Raw genomic sequence first — 22,393 nt, 5'->3', positions numbered from 1 at the left:
GAGTGCTTGTATAGTGATGTATTTTTTGATGAGTATGACAGAAGGAGAATGGAAACTAGGTCTGTTTTTCATAGACCTATCTCTAGATGCAGGTGAGGCGGCCAGGAGCAGGCGCTTAAAAAAAAAAAAAAGTGTGCTTAATCTTTACCGACCACTTGGGGCATGGGTATTACAGTCCTGTTTGAACAGGTGGTAACAGGCTGAGAAGGTTCACCTCATGCAGCTCATGAGTGGTCAAGCTGGGATCTAACTCAAAATTACTCAAGTGTGTGCTCATAACAGCTCACAGGCCAAGGACTGGGGAGAGGGGAAGAGCCTAGAGAGTAAATCCATCCTCAGATGCCCCGAGCAGACATTTCCAGAGCAGTTTCACTCACGTTATTATGGGTAACTTATAGGGGATGGTTTTCAGCAGCAAACATGCTCCGGATGATGGCTATAAGAATGAGGATACATTTTATTTTAGTTTATTTTTAATTTTTTTTTAATGTTTGTTTATTTTGAGAGAGAGAGAATCCCAAGCAGTCTCTACATGCTGTAAGCATGGAGCTCAAGGCGGGGCTTGACCTTGTGAATTGTGAGATCGTGACCTGAGCTGAAATCAAGAGTTGGATGCTTAACCGATTGATTGAGCCATCCAGGCTCCCCGAATGAGTATACACTTTATGCCTAAGAACAGGGTGTGCTAATCAGTTCGCACCAGAATCAGTCAGGGACATTCATTCATTCAGCAGTTATTGAAAATGGACTTTATTCCAGGTACTTTGTAAAGTGCTGGAAATATAGCAGTAAACATTAGAGGACCTGTCCTTAAGCTGCTCATATTCTAGAAGAGGGAGAGGAGGGGCAGAAATAGAGTCACACTGCACTGTAAGTGGGATGGACTTCAGGTCATTGGGAAAGTACGTGCCACTTACAAGAGGTGGGTCAGGGAAAGGTGGTGTGGCTGGGCCTGATGGTGGAGAGGAGGTAGGTAAGCCCTCAGATGGGGTGGCTTGCAGCAGGCAGGCCGAGTAGATAGCCTGGCACTGGAAATGTCTGCCGATAGGAGGAGAGAGACCTCCATGAGGCTGCAAGTACAGTGCAGGGGAAGGCAGGTCAGGGAGTCTAGCAGAAAGCACCTCTTGAGTCCCATCAGTGTATTCAGTGCTCTTCATGATGGGATTTCCCTCTTGCACATGGACAGAGCCAGTGCACCCCAGCCACAGTCAGAAAAGCTGAAAACTGTCTGCCCCACTTTTTCCTACTCTCCCGTCTCAAGGGCCCAGAGGTGGACCACTGCTCACATGGCTGCAGTGTCCTCCCTTGGCAGAGGAGAAGTGTCCTCATTTCCGTCGCATCAGGACCAGACTAGACAGCACCCCAGAGAATGAGGTGGTGAATTAACCCCTCTTGTCTAGGAGGGTGGGACTGAACCAGGCAGGGGCTCTTTCCACCTCTCCCTTGGTGGGCGTGTGACTCAGAGGCAGTGACATCAGCCATGACTTCATTTGCCCAGAGGAGAGACAGTGTGCAGACCGAGAACGGGCTCTGGCTTCCGCCCTTCCCTCTCCATGGTTTGCCTCGTCAGGGACATTGCCATGGTCCTGCTGTTGTTTTCCACACATCTTATTTGTTTTTCTTTTTGTTCTGGCTTTTCTTATTGTATTCATTCCTCATGTTTACCTATGTGTGTGCTTTGCCTATCTCCCCTTTCTCTGTCCCTCTTTTGCTTTTGTCTTTATTTTTTTCTTCCTCTTCTACTTAATCTTTCCTGTTTTTTGCTCTTGTTCATCTTCTCTTTTGCTTTCATCTTCCTTCCTTCCTTTACTTGTGCTTTCTCATGCTCCTGTCTCCTGTCCCCCTCTCCTCCAGACTTCTCACACAGCGTTCTGCCTAGCCTTTCTAAAACTGTATTCACAAACCAGCCCCACCCAGGACCAATGGTGGTCCCCATTCTCTCCTGACCTGAGTGTCCAGTACAAATTTAGATTTCTTCTTACTGTCCTTCAACATACATCACTCAGGCTGAACTTCTCAGGGTTCCTCTTCCACGGACAGGGATCTAGCTGATGCTTCTCCTGAACTTTTGTCAGCCAGTTGTGCCAGCTGGACCACCCTCCTCCCCCATCTCCCTTCGTCTTTGGCTTCCCTCTGCACTGAGGTCAGACACTACCTCCCACGTAACACCTTTCTCTCGGCTGCTTGCCCACAGCCATCTTTTTCTATCATGACGCTGCAGCCTCCTTAGTTTGTAACAGGTATTGTCAGACTCGAATTATTCTGTGCTATTTGTATACCTGCTGAGGGTTTCACGTGCAGACCCTTTGCTTCACCTACCCAATAAGCAGTGTGAAGATTGGAGCCAGCGTACGCCTGCCTTTCATGTAGGGTCCTAGCACACACCTGACCCCAAACCAGGGCTGATAGGCAGATTGGAGCATGGTCAATAAAGATTTCATTTGAGAAGTAATTATTTCATGTGCACTGTAGGGGTACAGCTGAGTAAGTTATGGTCCTCCCCTTAAAGGAGCTGATGGTCTACTTGGAGAGATGAGCTCCCACATAATTTGAGAAGAGTAAGGATTGTGGAAGAAACCAACTGTTAATGGGGATGTGCCAGGATGGGCACATTAATATGTATAAGCTTGCTGAGTTGAATCCTCCTACCAGCACTAGAGTTAAACATTGCTGTAGATGAACATGAGACTTGTAGATATTAGGTGACTCCTGGCCTGAAGTTACACAACTACCAGGTAGAAGAATCAGAGTTTGAACGAAGCTGTGTCAGTCTCTGAACAAAGCTTGCTGAAGATGGAAACCGATCATGCTATTGACATTCTAATAATAAGAACAGTCATTTAAGATGTGCTTACTGTGTGCCAGATACTCTAAACACTTCACATACATTGGCTCATTTGTTCCCTCACCAACTCTGTGGTGTAGGTAGTGTTACTGTTCACTGTAATTATTATGGGACGGTTAAGTGGGAGTGAAGAGTATTTAGCTTTCCCCAAATCCCATGGCTATGAAGTATTAAGAGCCAGGATACGTGCCCTTGCTGTCTGTCTTTTGGGAAGAGGCAGTGGAATGGTCAAAGGCACCTCCGTGTAGAGCAGCGTATTGCATTTTTTAGAACTCTGCCAATGCATCAGTACATTTGGAGAATCAGGGATTGTGGGGGTGCTGATAGGTGAAGGTGTTGAGAACTGAGGCTAGAGAGGAAGCTAGAGCCAGGTCATAAAAATCAGTGTTCAGTGCCCTCTACAACAACCCTTCATAAAAGATGCAAGAGATGTTCTATGGAAGGGATATTTTCCATGGTGTTGAGCTATTCAGCATCCACTGTAAGAAAGAGGCCATGAAGTTGTGATCTTTTTCTTCTAGTTGAGTTGTGAAGGGATTTCTCCATTGTGGACCTTGTCAGTGCCCTTAGGAAATGACAGTGGCACTGTGTAATGGTGGTGCAAATGAATAGGGAAGGATATATATGCACAAATAAGGCCCAAAGAAATGCCAAATGGAACAGTAAAGCATACTGTCCTTTATGGGGTGGGGATAGGTATAAAGTTGGGGTTGAAGGAAATTTGGGGATGAAAGAGGAGGGGGCATTCCTGTCAGCCACCCTGGACTTGACACCCGGTTGTCCTCAGGTGTCCTGGCTTACTGGACATTTGATGGAGTGCTGTTCCGGTCTTAGCCCCCTCTCCAGTGGTGCTTGGCAGCCATTCAACATGGTGTTGCACTGACCCAGGAGTCCAAGCCAGGAAGTGAATGAATCCATTTTCCAATTAAAATGAAACTTCTCCAAAGACCTACTCACCCCAAGAAGAGAAATTTATCTTCCTGGCAGTCTGGCTTGGCTAGAATGTCTCTGCTCCTAAGTCAAATGGTGAAAAGCCATTAACTTGAATGAGGAAAGAGAAACTGGGACAGTTCTTATTCACAACCTCATTCATTTATCCATTCATTCCTTATTCCCATTTCCACAGACTCCTATTTAGTTTGTATATCTCTGCTCATTTATGTATTCATCCGTTCTGCTAATGTGATTAACCATCTATATATCAGATACAATCCTATGTCCTAGGAATAGAGAGAAAAAAACATAGTCGCCCCCCTTTCCCCTTAGAGCTTTCAGTGTAGTGAGGGAGACAAATACATGAATGGATAGGATGGGAAGAACCATGATAGGGATATTCACAAGGTACTATGCAGGCATAGCATGGGAGCACCTTATTCAGCTTCAGGGAATCAGAGGATTTTGCAGAGTGGGTAGTACCTGAGTTGAGTCCTAAATGATGAGCCCATGTTGGCCAAGTTGAAGAGGAGTTGGTATTCCAGATAGGCTACACTATGAATGGAGGTATAATGGTAATAAGAAGCACAGTGCATGTGGGTGATTCTAATATAGTATCTCAGAGTGATCAGAGATGAAGCTGGTAAGATGTGGATTGTACATGCCATGTTAATGAATTTTATTTATTAAAACATTTTTGTTAATGTTTGTTTAGTTTTGAGAGACAGAATGCGAGTGGGGAGGGGCAGAGAGAGAGAGGGAGACACAGAATCTGAAGCAGGCCCCAGGCTCTGAGCTGTCAGCACAGAGCCCCATGTGGGGCTTGAACTAGGGAACAGAGAGATCATGACCTAGGCCGAAGTCAGACAGCCTTAACTGACAGAGACACCCAGGTACCCCTAATGAATTTTATTTTTAACTCCAAAGGTAGTAGAAAACTTTGAAGAGCACAGAGGGTAGTAGATTGAAAGCTCCCTGTAAGTAGTAGCTCTGTCTAGTGTTGCCTCATTTCCTAGCATTGGGCACAGTACTTGACATGTAGAGGATAACATATAAATACTTACTGAATGAATTAATTAATGAGTTATTTATATAGTCAAATGTACATGTTAAATAGACTATTGTTTTCTTTTTTTAGTTAAAAAAATAGTTTACAGAGAGAGAAAGAGAATTTTTTTAATGTTTATTTTTGAAAGAGAGAGAGAGAGAGAGTGTGTGATCCAGGGAGGGGCAGGGAGAGAGGGAGGCACAGAATCTGAAGCAGGCTCCAGACTCCAAGCTCTCAGCACAGAGCCTGACAAGGCACTCAAACTCATGAACTGTAATTCATGACCTGAGCCGAAGTCTGATGCTTAGCCAACTGAGCCACCCAGGTGCCCTGTGAAAGAGAGTCAGTCTTAAGCAGGCTTCATGCTTAGCATGGAGCCTGGTATGGGGCTCAGTCTCACACCCCTCGGGTCATGTCCTGAGCTGAAATTAGCAGTTGGATGCTCAGTTGACTAAGCCACCCAGGTACCCCATACATAGACTATTGAACTCTAATTGGCTGTGTAGGTGGTGGGAATTGAAGGGGGGTAAGATTTGAAAGTATTAGTTAAGGTGGTAACAAACCGCCTCGAAAGTTAGTGGAGGAAAAAAATCAACCATTTATTTACTTCATAGTTTTGCAGGTTGCTGATTTGGGATGAGCTAAGATAAATGATTTTTCTGGTCCCTATTCTTTCAAGAGTAGAGTAGGTTTCCCGGTTAGGATTTCTTGATCTTGGCTTTGCTCAGCGCTTCTGCATGTCTAGAGCCTTGCCAGAAGTGGTTCATTTCTGCCTCTTGTGTTCTCTTATTGTCCATCAGGCCAGCCTCAGCTGCCTCACCTGGCAGCACTATATTCCAAGAAGGCAAAAGCAAGGTGTTTTGAAGCCCGTGTTCAGAAGTAGCCCAGTGGCACCTTTGTTCCATTCCATTGGTCAAAGCAACTTGTAAGGCCAGACCAAGATTCACCTGGTGATGGGAAGAGCTGCAGGGCTCTATTGCAAAGGGCATTACAACAGGGAGGGGAAGAATGTGGCAACTTCTAGAGTATGCCGTAGATACAATAGCAATAATCTAGGCAATGGAATGTGACGGACTGAAAAAGGATAGCGATGGTAAGATGTAGTATGATAGTTAAGTTTATGTGTCCACTTTACTGGACATCAAAGTGCCTAGACTTTTGGTCAAACGTTACTTTGACTGTATCTGAGAGGGCGTTTCTGGGTGAGATTAACATTGGAACTGGTCGACTGAGTAAAGCAGATTGCCCTCCCCCATGTTGCCTTGTCTAGTCAAAGACCTGAGTAGATCAAAAAGGCTGAGTAAGAGGAAACTTCTTCTACTTGACTGCCTTGAGCTGGGATATTGGTCTTCTTCTAACTTTGGACTTGGAGTGAAACACTGGCCCTTCTTGGGGTTTGAGCTGTTGGAATTCAGACTAGAAATTATACCATAAATTCTCATCACTCTCAGGCCTTCAGATTCAGATTTGAACTCCATGGTCTCCAACTTGTCCACTGCAGATCTTGGAATTCCTCACCTTCCATAATTGTGTGAGCCAATCCTTATAATAATTCTCTTCATATACATATGTATATGATTTCATATATGTGAAGGATATATATTTGTATACACACATATACATATATATATAGACACATACATACATATATATACACATATATGTATACTCTCCTTTTGGTTCTTTTTGTCTGGAGAACCCTAATACTAATAGAGGGTGAAGTGGTAGAGACCTCTTCATGAATTAATTGGGACTTTAAATTATTTGGATGGTTGGATGTATGAATTGAGAGAGAAGGAAAGTGGAAGAGGACCCTTTGGGTAAGTGGATCAACTGAAAGAGAAATCAAGGAGGAGGAAAACACTTTGGGAAAAGTAACAGATTCTGTCTTGCACATGTTGCATTACAGGTCCAGTGGAACTTCCAGAAGCCATGTCTCAGAGGAGAGCGTGGGGTTTGAGATTTGGCACATCCTTTCTTCGGTTTGTAGTTAGTTGGAATGGTAGGAGTACTTGAGATTGCCCAGGCAGCATGTGAGCAGTGAGAAGAGCATTTAGGTGAGGTAGGAACTCTGAGGAGAATCCACGTTTAAAGGGCAACTAAGGAAAAGGTACACAAGATGGAAAGACAATGAGCAGGGCATGAAGGGATCCAGGAGAATGAAGTATTAGGCAAGGCCTCCTCACCCCTTCACTTGTCCAGATCTGCTTTCTTTCATGTCTGTTCCAAAACCTTTTTACCCATTCCAAAGCCTTCTCTTCATATTCAGACTCCCTCCTTCCCTCCCTCCTCTAGACCATACCACCCACAAGGAATTGTGTTCTCTGTCCCCATAGTGTCTCTCCTCCTGGTGCTTTTGCATTTTATTAATACTTCAGGGAGGTGGGCACCTGAACTAGCCCTGGGCTGGTCATTAGGGATCTCCATTTTAGTTTGTCTTACACTTATCTGTGTGTGACCCTAGGACAGTGTGTTTCCTTTCTGGGTTTTAGTTTCTCAACTTGCACGGTGAGGTTGATCATTTCTTCCTTTCCCTGCCCTGCAAAATTATACAGAGCAGATGAGATCATACATGTCAAAGTGCTTTGAAAAACATGGAACTCTGTGGCAGTAATTAGAATGAAACTTGTTGACTTATCAGGCCCTCTACATTGTTTCATTTGTTTCTCACAGCATCTTGATAGATGCTAGTAACATGGTACTTGAGGAAACTGGGGTTTAGAGAATTAATTTGCCTAAAGCTACACAGCTGGGAAGTGGTGAGGCCATTAATCAAACTCAGGTCTGCCTGACTCCGATGTTCTTAGAGCCCACCGGTGGTATCACATCCCTGGCAAAGTTGGCTTTACTGAGTATGATCAGTTTTCATGAAAAAGGTAACGTTTTTTTAATGGTTGGGAAATCAGCCCTAGTGTGAGTTGTAGGTTTGCCTTTCTGTACAATAGTCGGGCCCTAGGAGAGATGGTGAGGGAGGATGCATATAAATCATCAAGTTCTTAAAAATGAAATAGTTTAAATCATACAATGGGATTATTTCATTTCCCAAGAAAGCTCTATGATGGTGCAGTTAAATAAATCCTTCTCTAATGGGGACAGTCCTGCCAGTTCAGATCTTTGTTCCTTGGGTTTCGTTCTCAGTAGTGGCATAGATACTTATTCGACTTGACCTCTAGGCTTCTGCTCAAATCTCTTCCCCATGAAGCCTTTTCTGGCAACGCCAGCCCCAAAGCCCTTTCCCTCCACTGAACCTTGTCTGTGATTACTCATTAGAGGCAAATGTATGGCCGCACACAAAATATTATGATAAAGTTATGAGGCTGACTCACCAAGCCTTGGTATCAGGCTCATTACATTATTCTCATACATCATCTTATTAATTACCTTTTCTTTTGTTGCACATCTTCCTCCAGCTCTGCTGTAATTTTCTTTTGAAAGGGCTTGATTTTAAATTTCTTTATACTTTCTGAAACTTTTTGCCTTTTTGTTTTTCTTCCCATGTGTGAGCTGGCTTTTGCCCTCCAGGAGTTTGTCATTTTGAGATGAATTTAGACACCGGTATGTGTGACTGGGTTACAATGAGGGATTGGAGGGAATCGCTGAAAGGGTGACATTTGCATTGGATATGAATCAAAGGTAGAAATTAGGTTATGGGAGAAGGTGGGGGAGTCCATCAAAGTAGGGGCATGGAAATGCGGAGGAGCCTAATGCCTTTGGACACAGGGAAGGGAATGAGGTGAGTACGGAGTGGAGCAGGCTCAGAGATGAGCCTAGAAAGATTCATCATTATAATGGCCAGGTTGGAGCCAGGGCATTGAGTGTCCTGAGAGCCAAGACAGGGAGTTCACTGTGATTCGAGGCCATTGGGAACTGTCAGACCATTTTAAACAAGGGGATGTAATGGTAAGTTTTCAGTTTTTAGAAAGATGCCTCCAGTAGCACAAACATCTCAGCGTATCTGCCTGTCTGCCTTGAAATATGTCCGGTGTTTGGTCTTTTAATTTGTGGATGGGAGTTTGAGACACACAATTGTTTCATTCATTCTGGAAGGTTTCTGGCTGGGGATTATGACCCACTCCATGTTTGCAGCATCATTTTTCTTTTAAGAATGACATTGAGGATTACATTTCCTCTTTCGTCTCTGGCCTATCAGCCTGTGCCCTAATTTGGAGTCTTGAATGTAGAATGAAGATAAGATTTTGCTCTCTCCTGAGTAGTTAGGCTGGAAAACAACATCATGAGTGCTTGGGCTGTTCAGGCAGGATCATTCACTGGGTGGGGAGTTAGGGAGCTCTGTTCCCTCCCCTTTTTTTTCTTTTCACTGCACACAGCGCATAGCCTAGACAGAATCCTTTTGCAGTTAATAACAAAATGCTTTTGAGCTGCTCATCCCTACCTTCTCATGCTGCTCCTAGACCCTGATGTCTCCTGTCATAGGCTACGGGACCTGCTTCATGTTCCCTATTCCTTCAGTATCGAGCAGGCAGGAGATCCCCCACTGCCTCCCTGGGCACCACAGAGGGAGGGCACCGGAGAAAGTGCCATCTCTCTGCCCTGAGGCTCGCAGGGCGGCTGCTGCTTGGCTCAGAATCTTGGATGTATCCTTCATCTCCACCCTCTGCTGGGCCCCGCAGCTGTGTGGCTTTGGGTTGTAGCCTCCCCCCAGGAAATGTTGTGGTTTCATGAAGTAATAGGTGATTACAAAAAGTAAAAAGTCGTTCTCTTTGGTTGCCTCTAAGCCTGGGGGATTGCTGAGCTCAAAAGGATTGTTATTGGAACTCAGAAGCCTTTAGGGCCAAGTCCTACACCCCAAATCAGGGTTGATTTCTTTTCTTTCTTGAAAAGACTCGTTTTTTTTTTGTTAGTTGCTTGGTAACCGGAGGATAGACAGAACTCGTCCCGCACAGAGAGCTTTGACTGTGAGTTGGCTTCAGCTCTCATGCCATGAAATACAGCTCAAGTCGGTGTGTGTCCAGGTCTGCTCTTTGCTCTCTGCGACCCATTCACCGTCTGTGCCTGGAAGGTGTTATTAGGAAGCTAAGTGAGCTGCTTGGGATTGGAAGTGAAATCTCTGAACATTTTTATTTAATGTTTTGTTTTTTTTTTGAGAGAGAGGGAGTGGGGGGAGGGGTGGAGAGAGAGGGGGACAGAGGATCCCAAGTGGGCTCTGTGCTAAGGGCGCACAGAGCCCAATGTGAGGCTTGAACACCTGAACTGTGAGATCATGACCTGTGATGCAGTCAGTTCCTTAACTGATGGAGCCACCCAGGTGCCCCTGAAAAATTTTAAATTGTCTACAGAAATGTGTTTGGAAGGGCTTTTGTTTTTTCCTTCTGTGAAGAATGGCAGTAGCTTCCATTATGAGTCTCTCCAGAGGCCAAATCCTACATCTCTGATGGCTCTGGGAGCCCCAGGATGGTGACTGTGGCACGGTGGAGGAAACGAGCTCTCAGTTTAGAGCTAGAAGTCCCATGTGACTGTGGCATAAGCCCTGTCTGAAAGTGTTGGTACATCCTTACTATGAGACTACCGTATATTTGCCTACACACCTCTGAACCGCCCCAAAAATCACATGAGATGAGGCATGTGGGGGCTCTTTGTGAGCTGTGGACAAATATAGGAGAGCAGTCACGGTGTCTTCCAGCAGGCCCAATGGTTACAAAAATAGAACTAATTCAGTAAGATTGAGGCCCTCAGCTGGGACCATGTACTGGCTGGAGAGTGGGATGGAAGGAGAGATTTTCCCACAGAACTGGATTAAAAATCCATCCATGGGGCTATATACCCTTGGCCCATCTGGCATCTGATGACAAAGCACTTGTGAATCATGTAGCTCAACATAAAAACAGCATGAGATCCTCACAGACAGTCTGCCAGCATCTCAAAGTAAGAAATCAGGCTTTAGGAGACGTTTCCCCTCATCCCGGCAAACTCTGGCCTCTTCTCTTTATCTTGTCATTGTTGTTTATATTTATTTTGAGAGAGAGAGAGAGAGATAGAGAGAGGCAGAGAATCTCAAGCCCGTTCCCCCCTGTCAGCATAGAGCCCAATGCTGGGCTCCATCTCACAAACTGTGAGGTCATGACCTGAGCCGAAATCAAGCGTTGGGCACTTAACCAACTGAGCCACTCAGGTGCCCCTTGCCTCCTTCTGTTTGCTGGCTAATCTTCAGACTGCTTTTGTAGAGAAAGCAGGGACTACTGGTGTCTCTTCCTCCAAGACCATGCATATTCTTAAGGATGCCTCATACCTCTAATTAGATGCTTCTCGCTTCTCATCCTATAGCGAGAGGTTGGACTGGGGTCTGTGGCTTTGGTAGATGACCCTGGCATGGCTTCAAGAAGAAATGACGTTCCCTGGCTGCCTCATGCCTCCTGCCTGCAGTGGGTCTCCTTTTTGGCAAGAAGCTTGAAGTTCTCTTTGAGACATTTGCTTGTGTCCCATTGTCCCCAGTGGGGGTCTGTGTGGCCCCAGGCTGAAAGCTCTCATTGTGAAGAGTCTTTAATGACCCTCTATATCTAACAGAAGGAGTTGTTTTTGGAGTTTAGGAACATTGTTCGGCTTTGGCTTGAAGCACTGGTTGTTGCTGCCGTGGTTTAGTGGTTCATTTTTGGTGACTGGCCTTGGATTCCTGGAGCCCTTAGAAGGAGGCTGCCTTTTCTCCTTCTCCCCAGAAGCTGAGCACTGAAACCACAAAGCACAGGGAAAGAGATTTTGGGGACTGCCCCGAAGGCATATGAGTAGTTTGACTCACACAGTTTCAAAGGCTACCATTTTCCGATCGTGACCTCTTAGGGTATGGAGATACTACTAGGGCACAGCAGTGTAAGGCACTTTCAGTCAGCTTTAAGTTTCCACTTTGTTTACCACTAACGTGTATTGGTATTTAAGGAGCTTAGCCCTTCCTAAATGTGAGCTCTCACCCCAGTGCTTAGGAATTTAAAACAAGTAACAGCAACAGTAACCGGAAATGGGCTTCACGCTGCCATTTACACCTGAACCCTTTGGATGTTACTGTCGTTTTAATGGGACCTTGTACCTGGGATTATACTCAGTTTCTCTGTTGTGCGTAAATAGTTCATATAGTTGTGATGGGGGAGGAGGAATTAGGAACTCAGAGAATTTGAGGGCAAATGTAGATAAAGGGCAGTCATATGTCTGTAAAGTAGATGTACTAATAATATTCAGAACTTTCCCTCATTCTAAGGAGATAACGCACGTGGAATCCATTTCTAACCTCCGAAGCCTTACTCAATGAGAGAGATTGGGAGGTGAAAATGAGCAGTTTGTCTAGTTCAACGAATATTTATTGAGTGTCTGCTGTGTGTCACCCTCTAGCGGACACTGGAATATGTCTCTTTTGGAACTTCTTCACTGTGGCCCCCCGGTTTCCCCAAGAGCCCTGTGTGCTTATGATACATTCCTTTGAGTTGTAGCCACTTGGGAAGGGAATAATTGAAACCAGGACTTGGAGAGTTGCCTGGATGGTAGGAAACCTTTCTTGCTACTGCTTCTGTCTGCTTTACTCTTCGCTTTGTGAAGTTCTGCTTCTCTAGGTACTTGCCAGAAAAGGGCCACTTCACAGTTTCCAAGTGTATCTCCCTTCCAGTTCCATTCATAGGCAGAAGTGAAATGACTCCATTTGGATCTTGAGTCTAAATTCCTGGGAGAAGGAATCTGATTGGCTCAGTTAGGTCACATGTCCATCTTCTTAACTTCAGTTAAGTGTGTAAGCGGACCAGAGTCAGGTGGTTTCTACTTCACAGCTAACCCATCCAGTCCTATGTAGGGGAGGTGAGGAGAAGGTTGTGGGATATATCATACACATAGGTTGTGGGTTCTTGACATTGTAGAGCTTCCAATCTAGTGGGAAAGAAAGGCAGTACACAAATAATTGTGGGGTGGTGTGGGTTGTGGGAGAGTCAGACCCACCTTGAGTAGGAGATCGTGGAAGGCTGCGCCAAGGAAAGGTGGATAGGGTTAACCAAAGGGCCAGGTGACAGGGATCCTGGGAATCAACAGGGTGGTGAATGAGGAATTCCAGACAGAGGTGGCAGAGGAAAGGAAAAGCCCAGTGGCAAGAAAAAGTCTGACCACATTGGCAGTGTGGAAGAGACTGGAAGAAACAAATGTTTAGGTGTTTTGTAAGAATAGCTTGGTTATGTGCCATTCTCCTTGGCTTAGACTGGACGCTCTTTGAGGGCAGGAACCAACTTTTTTACTGCCTTTGGAAGCTGTTGGTGTGGGGAGAATTGTACATGGCCGGACACATTCCTTTTGGTGGGGTAGTTTCTTAGTGCCGTTTTCTTCCCAGCCTAAAACCATTCAGCTCTGAAATCTGACTGGGTGTCTTGAAGTGTATCCTGTGGCCCTTCACTAGGAAGATGGATTGCATACCCTCACAGAGCGTGCTTTTCCTCCCTCCAGGTTGGCCAAGGGGATAAAAGAGAGATGATGGCCATTTGGGGAAGGATCAATGATTGCCGATGTTTCTTTCCTATATAGATACGGCTTTTATACCAACCCTGCCCCCTGGCCCCCAGCCCCTGAACAGATGTTTTCTTGGACATTGTTGGCTATGCTTTTGTTTTGAAAAATTTGAAACATTATTGAAAGGGGAGGGGTAGGGAAGAAAGCCCATAATTGATTCTAATATATATTTAATTTGGCAGAACTTGAGAGAGACCTGCTGGGATAAGGCGGGACATTTCTTTGATCTCCCAGACTTCTTATCGTGGAAGGCAACAGGTGTCACAGCACGGTATGTTAATTACAAGTTGGATTTTTATTTGCGCTCATCCATTCTCGGGTGTCTGTATACATATTGCTTTCTTAACTCGCTTTGACTAGACGTACTGTTTGTACATCTGTATGTGATTTCACATACTTGAAACATCTTGAATCCATCTTCCACCTCCACTGCACATGTCCGGACACCATTGTTCCTATGCGGCCTGGAATGTTGGTATCCAAGGTGAAGACCATTCATTAAAATTGGACACATTTGAGGGAGACATGAACAGCCCATCGTGAAATGTGACTGTTTTTCCAAAGGTCCTTTTTACATGCTGAATAAAAGAAAAATATTTTTTTGGCCCCCGACATGAAGGCAAGAGATCTGTTTTCAAGGAAGCTGTTTTAACTGGATGTCTGTGTTACTTTTTATATTCATCTACCTGAATTCATTGCAGAGTAGAGAGGTCTGTATGTTGGAGTCACAATATTTTTCAGTAAATTATGAATATTATAAATAAGTATGTGCTACATGGCAGAGACAATTTAAAAAATAGTGTGAAGTAGCAGGCTGCTGTAATTAAGAGTGGCTGTGTGTGTGTGTGTGTGTGTGTGTGTGTGTGTGTGTAACAGAGACAAGTTCAACATGAAATCTCAAAGTATGCAAGTCTCTTGTCATCCTGACCTCAGATTTCAGGGGATACATAAGAAGGGACAGCAGGGCAGGGTGGGGGAGGGGCTTTCTCACCCTGACAACAATTTAGGTAATTTATGTTGAACAAATCTGTGAGGAAGAGGATCATTTCCCTGAGAACAGATAAACCTGTTTGTGTGTGTATATATATGTGTGAGTATATATATGTGTGTGTGTGTGTGTGTGTGTATGTGTTTGTGTGTGTGTATATATATATGTGTGTATATATATGTGTGTGTGTACACACACACACACATTTAGGAAGACAGGTGATGAATCTTAAAGTCAGCTCCTTCAGGGAGGGCCAAATCATCCCCATTTTCCTTTTTATTTAAAGTCAAGAGAAGCCAGGACTAGGAGTGCCATTTTCTTGTACCCTTCCTGCCCATCTCACTTGGTATGATTTAGAACTTTTCTTACAGAGAATTGCTAAGAGCGCAGCATTTGGGGCTTTCCGAAAGGAGAGAGTAGAGGACATATTTCACGAGCACATCATTCTCAGCACATCTCAAGTACTTACCCCTGCCTGGGGGAGCAGGCTCTTGGGAGTGGTCTGAACTTCACCCCCAGAAGGCACAACCGAGTCACTGTTACACTGCAGCCGCCACCAGGGATATCCATGTGTGGATTTTAAGATCTCATCTTGGCCATTCCTCTTTTGGTGTGACATTAATGGTCTGAAGTTATTTCTGGAAGGACCTTTCACCAGGATTTTTTCCTACCTTTGTGCAGTAGTGAAAGAAGTGTCTCCATCGTTTTAGCCAAATGGACCTATTAGTTAAAGGAGTGCTAATAGTGAGGGTGTTGGAAATACTCCACTGGCCTGCAAAATTTGGGGACTCAAAAATAGAACTACAGATAGAAGAAAACCTTGCCGTCCTTCTCTTTCCCTGAGTGTTATTTGACCCAGGGCATTGACTTCTCCCCTGGTTCTTTCTGATGGTGCTGAATAGTCTACACCCCCGTTTCTTGGTCTCTTATGCCATATTTAAGACTGCAAGGAGAGGACTTCTTGAAGCTAGCTCTGGCTCAGATTTATTTATTTATTTATTTTTGAGACAGACAGAGCACAAGTGGGGGAGGGGCAGAGAGAGACACAGAATCTGAAACAGGCTCTGGCTGTCAGCACACAGCCCACAGCCTTACGCGGGGCTCGAACCCACAAACTGCGAGATTATGACCTGAGCCAAAGTTGGACGCTTAACCGACTGAGCCACCCAGGCGCACCTGGCTCAGATTTAAATGGCATGCATACCCACTGTGGAGTCACAGTGTGATTTGTAGTTCTACATTCTGCCAGACATGAGTTGGGGGAACTTGGGCATGTCCTTTCCTTCTTTGAACCATACTTTCCTTATGTTTAAAATGGGGATCACAATACCTACCTGGAAAACTTGTTGGAAGGGTCCTATTAAAGCAGTCTTTCCAAACTAGCCTGATAAGAATCAGCTGGATCAGTTTTTCAAAGCACAGATCCCCAGGGCTACCAGATTTAAGCATTGAATCAATAAAATCTCCCCTGAGATGCCTGGGAATTTCTATGTTAAACAGGTGCCCCAGGTGGTTATATATGATCAGGTAATTTTGGATAACAATGTTTAACAGAATATACATGAAAGTGATATATGACTTGAAGGTGCTTCACACCTGGGAGGGATTGGAAGTATCAAAAAGGTTTAATGGACTTGGTAAATTTCAAATGGAGAGCTTCTTCTTGGCCCATCAGAATGCACTTGGGGCCTCCATCCCCGCCCACAACAGTCTGAAACCCTCAGGAAGCAAAGTTTAATGCTCACAAATGATTTATTGGCTGCCCAGTCATCCCTGCCTGTGGCACTCATGAGTCATTCTATTTTAATTACTACAAATTTGCAATTCCCCCTTCTCCTGCCCCTTGCCCTGTACTTGTGAGTACCTTCAGACGTGTCCTGTCCAGTTTCCCTCTCCTTGAGCAGGGCCTGCGGACCTTGGGCAGTAGGTATTGAGTTTCTCTTGCGAGCTGGTTGCCCTCTCCCTGGGACCTCTGTCTCTTGTATCTATCTCTCTCTCCTGTTCATTCCTCTGTCTCTCAGCTCCTTCAGCTCCTTCTTCCTTCTCTCTTCCAACCTGTGCACTATTAGGATGAATCAAGTAAGCCCTCTGAGCACTCTCGATTGTAGAATTGGGGCAGTGACAGCACCCAGTCCATGGGATTATTGTGTGGGCTGGCTGAGGTCACAGAAGATCTCACGGTGCAGTGCTGAGAAATGTTTTGAAGGAATTAGCTATTTTATTTAGTTCCCTTTCTCTATCAGTTTTGGCAGGGAGTCTTTGCATTAAGTGTTGGCATAGTGGAAAGAGGGAACTCCTTGTAGTCAGACTGACCTGGGTTTGGTGTCTCCACTGTGTACTGTCTGCAAGAACACGGAGTGAATTGTTCTCCCCCCGCCCCCCACTGAGCCCCAGGTCCTCATCTGGTTGTGTCGTTTTAGGATTATTGAGGGAGTTAGAGGTACCGTGGACAACATGTATGGTTTGCAGTATTTCAACAGTGCATGGTTCTTTTAATGAAAAATATCTCCATTGTCTGTCCCCTCTTCTGGAATAAGGAAGTTGAGGGTCTGGGTTTGAATGTGCTGATACCAAAAAACTTTGGGCAGTGAAACATGAACTTGTCATACTCTGGGCCAAGGACAGGTTCAGATTTGGTGTTTATTTGGCTCTTAATGTGATTGTTTTGGGAGACTCTGGGGAAATGAGTGCCAGAAAGACTAGAGGGTATTATTTTTTTCTTTCTTTCTTTCTTTTTATTATTCTAGTGGAGTCAAGGCTAAGAGTGATCAGATTTCACCTTGTCTTAAAGCTTCCAGACTTGTTTTTGGCAGTGACACTGTGTAAGAAGTCCTCCCCCTCCTCCTCCTCTTCCCCTATCTGGTTTTGTCCTCCCCCTTATGCCCTCCCACCTTTAGTTATTGTTCTCATCCCCTAAATGTGGTAGCGACTCTTGTTTATCTGGGTCACCGAGAAACTTACCACCTGGGTTATGATTAATTTGTAACTCAGCTTTTCATCCTTTTCATCAGATTGAAAATACGGATTGCTGTTTTTGTTAGTAATTATGCTATCGTTATGATTTTCAGGTGCCTTCTCCCTGTGTGTGCCAGGCATGTTAACAAATGCGAGCCCCATTAATCCTCATGGCCCTTAGTTAAAGCAGATGGTGTTAGCACTGTTTTGTAGTTGAAAAACTGAAGCCAGGTGCTTTAGGAATTTACCCCATTCTAACCTCGAGTGGGTAACTATCCAGAATTTTGGTGACATGGTAAATGGGAAGTCAGAAATTTGAACAATGTAATTTTTTTATAATCAGGCAAAAACATATTCACATATATAAATTCTCCCTACAAAGAGATTTGAGGGGTGCCTGGGTAGCTCAGTTGGTTAAGCGTCCAACTCTTGATTTCAGCCCAGGCCAGTTTCACTCGTGTGTTGAAGGTTGGGATTCTCCCTCTCCCTCTCTCTCTCCCCCTCCCCCATTCACACTCTTTCTCTCTCAAAAATAAATAAACTTTAAAGACGTGACTGTGCACAGCCCACATTTAAGGAGTAGGGAGTTATGCTTCACCTCCTTGAGGGCAGAATATCTACGGGCATTTTTTTGAGTCATTCGGTATGGGAAATGTATATATTTACTTGTTTTTATTTCTTTGGACTTAATGAAATTAATAGACTCTTTAAGAGACACATTGGTAAGTTTGCTTTAGAAGTTACATGTTAGAATTTCTGAGACTTTTCTATGGCATATGAGAAAAGAAGGCTGATTGCTAAAATCTCAGGTTGATTTCCCCTTAGATTTCTTTATGTGAAATGTTTGTTTCCTTTCTCTTTCCTGTCCACTGAAATGTACAGGTCTGTGTAGGTTGTCCGTAAATATTCTGTCTTCTGGTTTACAGAGATGAATTTATGATTTTGAGAAACTGTATTCCCTTTTAAAACAACAACTATTTTCCTGACTTGCATGGCTCTCTGTTTTGGGTTTGTAGGAGATATTATTATACTGTTATTTTTTAATTTTTTTTATTTTTAATTTTTTTTTATTTTTATTTTTTTTTTTACAAATAGTTTATTGTCAAATTAGTTTCCACATAACACTCAGTGCTCATCCCCAAAGTGCCCTCCTCCATGCCCCTCCCCCCTCCCCCCCACATCCATCAGTCCTCAGTTTTTGTCAGCATTCAAGAGTCTCTCATGGTTTGCCTCTCTCCCTTTCCCCCACCATTTCCGCCCTTCTTCTCCCCCTTGTTCCTCTGTCAAGTTCCTCCTAATCCTCCTATACGTGCACACATATGATATTTGTCCTTCTCTGCCTGACTTATTTCGCTCAGCAGAACACCCTCAAGGTCCATCCATGTTGCTACACATGGCCAGATTTCATTGTTTCTCATTGCCATGTAGTATTCCATGGTATAGATAAACCACATCTTCTTGATCCATTCGTCCGTTGATGGTCACTTAGGCTCTTTCCATGTTTTAGCTATTGTGGAGAGTGCTGCTATGAACATATACTGTTATTTTTTTAATGGTTATTTACTAATCTGTCAAGAGAAGATTATGGTCAGATTATCGATCCCAAGCTGTAGTCATTTTCCAGATATAATTTCAAGGATTTCAAAAATAGTATAATTATTTAGACTTTTACTCTATTGTGTTTTTATTTTAATTGCAAATCTACATCGTATGAATTACTTTTACTTCATATATTATTCTATTTTCTATACTTTTGATACCTATATAATATTCTGTCCTATGTCAGTATAATGTCTATGTCAATTTTGCTAAGTTTTGGGGATTAAAATGGTGTCTTATTTTAATTTTTGACTCTTAAATGCAGTTAATTTTTCATATATTTATTGATCACTGATTTTATTAATTTATGTCAGAGGCAGTTATTATGTCTGTTAGTATTATATATGTCAGTTACTAATATTGGATTTTGGTGTTTTCTTAAATATTGGTGAGAACTCTCTGTAATTCATCAGAAGTATTGAATTCTTGCTTTGGTATTTTCCGTAGGCATTATTTTTGAAAAAAATTAAAACCAACCAAAAAGTTGAGGGAATGGCTTATTGAACTCCCTATCTTTACCTACATTCCTCAGCATTTTGTTCCATTTGTTTCTCTAGTGCTCTATCTCTAATGTGTTTATTTTGCTGAACCATTTGTAAATGAATTGCAGACATTATCTACTTCCTCCTCTATTCAGCCGTGCCATCACATAAGAGAACTGACAGTCTTCTGTGTAACCATGGTGCCGTTACTACACTGAGGACAGTGTAGTGACCATTAATCTTCGTTATTTGAGTTCCTAACAGGTATCCCTGTTGTTAAGAGTTCAAAGAGTGACTCACTCTTGGTTGCCACTGGGGTTCTGACTCAGAGGGACTACATAAAAAGCATATTAACTAAGTGAAGAATGAAAACCTACCTCATTATTTTAGAAAATGACACTTTAGCCTCTCATATGTAGAACTTCTGGTACATTGGATGGATGATGCAGCCCAGAAGTGAGACTGAACCAGCATCTTCATGTTCGTGTTGTGTGTGTACATGTATGGGGGGAGGAAGAAGGGTTCTGTCAACCAGATCTCAGGTAAGCAAGTCGGCACTATGAATGTAGACCAATCAGATGAGCCCTTGGCCCCTTGGAGGAAATTAAGTAAAGGGGATGAGATGTAAAATGATCTGTGGTTCATCTGGTGCTGCTCTGAGTGGAGTGAGCAGGCTGGGAGGCAGCTGCTGCGTCTCTGAGGGCTGGGACAGCAGCTTGGTGGGAAGAAGGGAGAAACTTCCATTACAGTATCTGCCTTTGGTGACATACCTTCAGTCCACATCCCTTCCTTGGTACTTCACTTCTTGATTGCCTTTTGCAAGTGCACCTGTAAGACTTGATTTTTTAAAAAATAAACCAACAAACAGCTTTGCTGAGATATAATTCACATCCCGTGTAAGCCACCCCTTTAAAGTGCACAGTTTGGTGCTTTCGATAGATTACATTATTTTTGTAGATTATAGTAAAAAACATATGTAGCACAAAACATATTGTTTTAACCATTTTGAAGAGTACAATCCCCTAGCGATAATTACATTCATGGTATTGAACAACCATTACCTCTGTTCATTTTCAAAACTCACCATCTCCCCAAACAGAAAACTCCATAGCCTTTAAGCAGTAACTCCCATTCCTCCCTTTTCCCAGCCCCTAGTTACCTCTAATCTGCTTTCTGTCTCTATGAATTTGTTTGTCCTAGATACCTCATATAAGTAGAATCATATAGTATTTATTCTTTTGTGGCTGGCTTATTTTACTTAGCATTATGTTTTCAAGATTCATCCATGTTGGGGCACCTGAGTGACTCAGTCAGTTAAGTGTCTGACTCTTGAGGTTGGCCCAGGTCCTGATCTCACGGTTCATTAGACTGAGCCCTGTGTTGGTCTCTGTGCTGACAGCGAGGAGCCTGCTTGGGATTCTTTCTTTCTCTGTGTGTCTCTCTCTCTGCCCCTCCTCTGATTGTGCATGAGTGCACACACGTGCTCTCTCTCCTAATATAAATAAACTTAGAAAAAAAGATTCATATGTTGTGGCATGTGTCTTAATTTCCTTTTTATGGCTAAATGATACTGCATTGTAGGCATATACTGCGTTTTGCTCTTCCATTCATCTATTGAGGGACCCTTGATGGGCAGTTGGGTTGTTTCTTCCTTTTGGCTATTGTGAATAGTGCAGTGAACGTTGACATATAAGTATCTGTTTGAGTCTCTGCTTTCATTTCCTGTGGGTATGTACCTAGGAGTAAAATTGCTGGGTCATATGGTTATTCTGCATGTAGCTTTCTGAGGAACTGCCAGATTTCTCCATTATCCATTCCACCAGCAATGCATCAGGATGCCAGTTTTTCTACCTATTCAACAACACCTAATTTCCTTTTTTATTTCTTTTGTTTATTACAGCCATCGTTGTTACTATAAAGTAGATTCTCATTGTGATTTAAGACTTGATTTTTTAGGGGTGTCTGGGTGGCTCAGTCGGTTAAGCGTCCGACTTCGGCTCAGGTCATGATCTCATGGTTTATGGGTTCAAGCCCCATGTCGGGCTCTGTGCTGACAGCTAGCTCAGAGCCTGGAGCCTGTTTCAGATTCTGTGCCTCCCTCTCTCTCTGACCCGCCCCTGCTCACGCTGTCTCTCTCTCAGAAATAAAAGAAAAAAAAAGGACTTCAGTTTTTAATGTTAGAAATCTGAATGAGAGTAAAATTGATTGAATTTAGGTCAGGGTAGAGGTAACATTTTTTGGCCAGACTATGGTTGAAACTGGGTAAGGATTCTCTAGAAGTATTATAAAATTAAAGAGTTCTGGGGGGGAAAAGATCACACTTATTCTTGACGTGATGAATGCTAAGGCTCTTTGACTAGCATTGTTTTAGGGTTGTATTGAAGGATGAGTTCCAGAACAATGGTATTAAACAGTGCTTCTAGGTTCTTGGAAGACCAATTCCATCATCCTCTCACATCAGCTGATTTTTTAAAAAGCATATCTGAAGTGCTGAGAAATGGCCTGTAAATATTAGCTTTACTTTATCTTGATTTTGGGGAAGGAAGAATATTTTCACTCTCTACAGAAGAAATATGGTATTTGTCTCTTTACTGATAAATAATAGAAATAATAGAAAATTGATAAACAGTTGCTTAAATATATAAGGAGTTCATTCTCTTCTGTAAATAAATGTAGACATATGGAGTCTTAGGCTACTGCGTCAGCCTGTGAAGTCAAGGACATTAGCTCTTTTGATATTTTCACTTCACTATCGTTAGCGCTGATTTCCATTCTCAAGGTCACCCCATGTTCCAAGTTGGCTGCTGGAGTCTCTGTTATCCAGTCTACATTCCTTGTATCACGAAGAAGAAAGACAGGGGTGTGTAAAAAGAATGTACCACATACCCGAGTTGGCTTTCTTTAAACAAGGTTTGTAGAAGATCTACATAATACTTCTGTTGACATATCATTCATTGGCCAGCCCTCAGGATTATGGTCATACCTAGTCGAACAGAGCCCAGATGGAAGAGGCTTTTTTTAGCTGGACGTGTTGTTACCTGAATGAAATTGGGTTT

The 22,393-nt window shown here is 43.4% G+C and overlaps 1 protein-coding gene across 6 annotated transcripts in view; it reads left to right on the top strand.

The window, feature by feature from the left end:
- Positions 1 to 22,393, top strand: part of FGGY (FGGY carbohydrate kinase domain containing) — a 426,891-nt gene that overhangs the window by 56,027 nt on the left and 348,471 nt on the right. For all 6 annotated transcript variants that reach the window (XM_039238811.1, XM_039238799.1, XM_039238806.1 and 3 more), the window contains one exon: positions 13,496 to 13,584. In XM_039238811.1, coding sequence (XP_039094742.1) covers positions 13,496 to 13,584 — 89 coding nt within the window. The remainder of the gene's footprint in view (positions 1 to 13,495; positions 13,585 to 22,393) is intronic.

Source organism: Hyaena hyaena, unplaced genomic scaffold (genome assembly GCF_003009895.1).
Source record: "Hyaena hyaena isolate Hyena2069 unplaced genomic scaffold, ASM300989v1 scaffold_5, whole genome shotgun sequence".
Taxonomy (NCBI): Eukaryota; Metazoa; Chordata; class Mammalia; order Carnivora; family Hyaenidae; genus Hyaena; species Hyaena hyaena.
This window is presented reverse-complemented; position numbering and strand designations above follow the sequence as displayed.